At 56.2% G+C, this 4,709-nt stretch overlaps 1 protein-coding gene across 1 annotated transcript in view; it reads right to left on the reverse strand.

The window, feature by feature from the left end:
- The window catches only part of ADCY6 (adenylate cyclase 6), a 21,253-nt gene that overhangs the window by 15,386 nt on the left and 1,158 nt on the right, over positions 1–4,709 (reverse strand). The window contains exon 2 of the mRNA XM_010858061.1: positions 3–419. Within this exon, the coding sequence (XP_010856363.1) occupies positions 3–419 (417 nt within the window). The remainder of the gene's footprint in view (positions 1–2; positions 420–4,709) is intronic.

Consider the following 4,709-nt stretch of genomic DNA (forward strand, 5'->3'; position numbering starts at 1 on the left):
GCTGGTACAGGCGCTCCAGCTTGGCCGAGCGGAACTGCTTCGACTGGAACACCTGCACCAGCTGGCGCCAGCAGGCCCGCCTGCTCCTGGTGGCCACGGCAGGCGCCACCTCCGCTGCTCCGACGGCCCCGGCCACCTCAGGGTCCTCGAAGCCCAGGGCCACCGCCCGCAGCCCCAGCTCCGGGCCCTTGCCTGGGCCCCCTCTCCGGATGAAGGCCTCATCCTGCCAGGGGCACCGAGGGGCAGTGGCGGGCGTCGGACTGGGTGGCTGCGCACCCTGGAGGCAGCTCATGTAGCGGGGCGTGCAGAAGCCACTGGTGCGGGTCCCACGGCGCGGCCGCTGCTGCCCATTGCGCTCCCCCCAGGCTGTTTTCCGTTCATCCACCTTGGGGACCAAGAGGCCGCTAAACCATGACATCCTGCAGGGAGGAAGGGAATGAGACGGTGTCAATACCCTGCTCAGTTAGTGAGAGCCGCCACCACCAGCAGCTCTCACTACCTGAGCACTTCCTGCTGCCGAGCTGAGCGCTTTCAGGCACATCCTCCTCCTAAGATGACTCTGAGGAAGACCAGGGTAGCCCTAATCAACAGGTGAGGAAACCGAAGCACAAACGGGTGGGGTCACCTGCCCAAGGTCAAGCAGCCACACAAGTGTAAGAGCTGAGATGCAGTTCACTTAAACATCCACCTCTTCCCTACAAGGCACTGATCTGGTGGTCACAGACTCGAGCGCCTCTCAGTGTGAAAAGCCGCCTGGCTCAGGAGAGAGGGCACACCCGGTACAGGGGCTAGCACCACCCCACACTGGGGCACCGGTGCCACTGCTGTCCCAGGGGAATCCCATCTGATTTTTCAACAGAAGCTTTAAAAAAAAAGTAGACTTTAACACGCCATCTCCTGGTTTTACATGTTGGCAAGGGACTTCCCCGGTGCTTCAGTGGTTAAGACTCCAGTCTCCCAAAGCAGGGGGCCCAGGAGCCATCCCTGGTCAGGGAACCAGATCCCACATGCCATGTGGTGCGGTCAAAAGATTAAAAAAAAAAAAATTAAACTTTGGCAAGTAACCAACATTTCTCAATACTGCAAGCCAAATAAATCACATCTATGGAATGAATTCAGCCTGTGAGCTGCCAATTGGTGACCTCTGTACAAGGGGGGATCTTGCACGCGTGCGCGCGCACGCACACACACCACACACTTCACCAAGTGAAAGTCAAACCCTCCCTCAGGTTCCAGCTTAAACGTAACTTCCTCAGGGAGGTGTCCCAGCGCCCCCACCCAGACTAGGTTTGGTCCCTATTCACTCTCCATGCATTCCCTCCGTAGTACTGATCACAACTGAAACTAAATCATCCCTTGGAAAAGACCCTGATGCTGGGAAAGACTGAGGGCAGGAGGAGAAGGGGGCCACAGAAGACAAGATGGTTGGATGGCATCACTGACTCAGTGGACATGAGTTTAAGCAAACTCCAGGAGATGATGAAGGACAGGGAAGCCTGGTGTGCTGCAGTCCTTGGAGTCGCAAAGAGTCAGACAAGACTTAAGAGACTGAACAGCAACCACAACACCCCTCGTTTATTGTGTGACTCTGCCCCCAGACTCCAAGTGTTATGAAAGGAGGGATGATACCTAGTTTGTTCAGCACTTTATCCCCAGCCCCAAGTACCCTAAGCATTGAGCCTGGCTCATAGTAGGTATTCAACCAATTTATATGTTGAAAAGATAGAAAAAAAGCAAGCTCAAGGGACTAGTTCAGAGAAGTTAACGTGAAACAATAGTGATAATCCTATGATTCTCCATCTCTCTCTCTGCACTCTGCTTCACTTAGCCTCTTTGCTGTTCCCCAACACACCAGCACAAGGCAGCCTGGGACCTTGGTGCTTGCTGTCCCCTTTGCCTAGAACAAGGGCTCCTCCAGGTCACAGCTCAAACACCCCCTTATCAGTGAGCTTTCCCTAACCACTCTATTAAAATAGCAACCCCCTTTCCTGGCGCTCCCTATCTCTCTTCCGAGCTTTATGCTTTATTTTTCTCCACCACTCTTATCGGCAACTGCCATTCTATATATTTTTCTTATTTGTTCATTGTCTGTCTCTCCTAACTGGAATGCCAACCTCACGAGGGCAAAGATTTTGGCTGGTTTTGCTCACTGCCACATCTTCAACACCTAGAAGGGTCTAAATGAATGTTCACTGAGTGGACAGATGGGTTGGGGGATGGATGGATAGACAACACTTCCATGCACTTTCCCTCTGCTTTGAACCAAAACCCTGTGAGGCTGGTCCTGTGGCCACCCAGTGCACAGGACAGATGTGACAGCCAAACAAAACAAAATGAAACTGAGGTCCACTGTAGTCTTACACAGCCGGCCCAGACTCTAGAGATCACGAGTAATCAAGTCAGCCCCAGATCTCACGTCTCTGGGAGGGAAGTGTCTTGACCTGGGGTGGGAGGACTCCCTGACAAAACCCTGGACGTGTCTCCAGCTGAGCCCAGCTCAGAAGGTGAGGGTGAGAGCCCTGCCACCATGGATGCCTGTGTCCCCTCCAGGGCTACACTCCTCCATGGCCACGGGGCACCCTGAGGGGCTCCTCATACTTAAACCTGCAGAGCTAGCAGCACTGACATTTGTACTCACAAGAGGAGTACCCAGCACTTGCCGCAGGTGGCCACAGAAGCAGTGCTTCAAGCTGACACCCAGGGACCCACAGAGCAAAAGGCAGCCTGGGGACCTCTCTGCACATGGGAAACCCCCATTCCCAAGCACACTCTGCCAAGTTCCCTCGGAAAGCCTTCAAAACTTCAAAACACTTCCCTGGAAACGGGGTCTTGGGAATGAGACCAGGCTTCAAACCTTACTGTGATTATTTGCTAGGTTCACGGCCTTGGACAAAGTTACATCACCTCCCTATGTCACTTTCTTCATCTGTAAAATGGGAATAAGAAACGTTGCGAGGAAAGAATAACAGCTCCTGCCACACACGTAGTACACATTTAATAAACATGAGCTCTTCTCCCCGCCTTCCACCACTTTGCACCCAAAAGCCTGTCAATGTCCAAGAGATGGAAAGAGAGGAAAAATCATGAGCAAAACCCCACGCGTGCCAGCCAGTCACGTGTCGCTATGTCCTCAACTGTCAGTCTCCAGAGCTGCATGAGACACAGCCCAGAGTGAGCAGGTTGCCCACTCCCTGTGATATTTAGCTTCAGTCTCCTCACCCTCACCCGTCCCCTGACCTGTCCTTACCACCACCCCCCCACCACTGGCCAGACCTCTGTTCCCACAGGACCCGTTTCTGGCCATGTTCCCGCCCCTTGGAAGCGCATTCTAGCATGTGGCTTGTACTCACAGAGGAAGGACAGACACTGTCCAGCAGAACGCATGACCCTCCCAAGAACACTCTGACCCCACAAGCGGATAGCTTCGGAGATCTGTAATTGTCCAACCAACTTCAACCATCCCACCCTGGGCTCCACTCCAGGCACTGCCCAACTTGGGAGAACTCACTCCTGGCACCCCATGCCAGGCTGGTACGGCAGGGAACAGGGCAGGGTACTGTTCAAAGCCACAAAACTTCCCTATATGGGCCCCCACCCCTACACGTCCAGGAACCCAACTCTGTGAACCACAGACCACCCGCTCCTCCCCAGATGCAGGCTCCTGAGCCTGTGCCCCAGACCCCTCCTCCCCAGGCTCCTGGTCTCTTTGCTCTCTCTCACCGATCTTCTGCTCCAACGCAGATACAGGCACCTCCAGCTCCATCTGGGAGCTGTGTCCATGCAGCCTGGCAGACCCAGGCCCAGGGCCCCTGACCCCAAATCTGTATCCTCCAGTGGGTCTGCGACTTGGAGCCTGAAGCAGGCCAGGCCCCAGCCCCAAGGATGGCTGTAGTCGCTGCTTCGCCCTACACCCTTCCTCTACACCCTCTTTCTGGCCACCTCCTGTCCCCAGGACCCCTTTGCCCCTGCCCTCCTTGGCAAAAGGAGGCTCCGGGGGGACTTTAAAAGGACTTCAGAAAGTTCATGGCAGAAGGCGCTGCCCAGGCTGGGCACTTCAGTGCCAGCACCACCCATCAGGCTGGGACGTGGGCCTCAATTCCAGGCCTATCCAGATGTGGATGAGCCCGGCCAGGGCCTGTATCAGGAGGTCCGGCGACCCTTCCCCTCCCTTCCGTAGCCCCTGGTCTCCCTGAAGATGGCACTGAGCTCCGTCCTCCGCCACAGCCAGAAAAGCCCCATCAGGGTCCTCCAGTCACAAGGCACTCGGGCCAGGGGAGGCTGGGGGAAGAGAGTCCACCGCCTGACTCCTGATTCGAGCTTTTCAGTCGGGCCCCAGAGCTGTTCTGAATAAAGTCTGCCTTAGCAGCCAGCCAGCACACCAACCCTTTCTGTTCCCAAGGTCTGGGGTGAGGTGGGTGATTGCAGGCAGAGGGCACCCCTCCCTCCCTTTTTGCCAAGCACAACCACACTCTACCTCAAACTCGGAGACGCACCCACAGCCCGGCTGCAGAAACCTCAGGGCAGCCCCTCCCCGCCGTACATGCCTCTCCCCACCTTCCCCGCCGGCCGGGAACTCACTCTGGGTGGAGAAAGAGAAGCGCCCGGCGAGGGGTGAGGGTGAGAGCCTGCAGCCCCGGACCTGAGTCCACCGTCCCCCATCCATCCCCTCCAGGACTTCCCTCCGCCAGTCCCTAGGGCCCGGAGCTCCC

This window comes from Bison bison, unplaced genomic scaffold (genome assembly GCF_000754665.1).
Source record: "Bison bison bison isolate TAMUID 2011002044 unplaced genomic scaffold, Bison_UMD1.0 scf7180017864383, whole genome shotgun sequence".
NCBI classification, from domain to species: domain Eukaryota; kingdom Metazoa; phylum Chordata; class Mammalia; order Artiodactyla; family Bovidae; genus Bison; species Bison bison.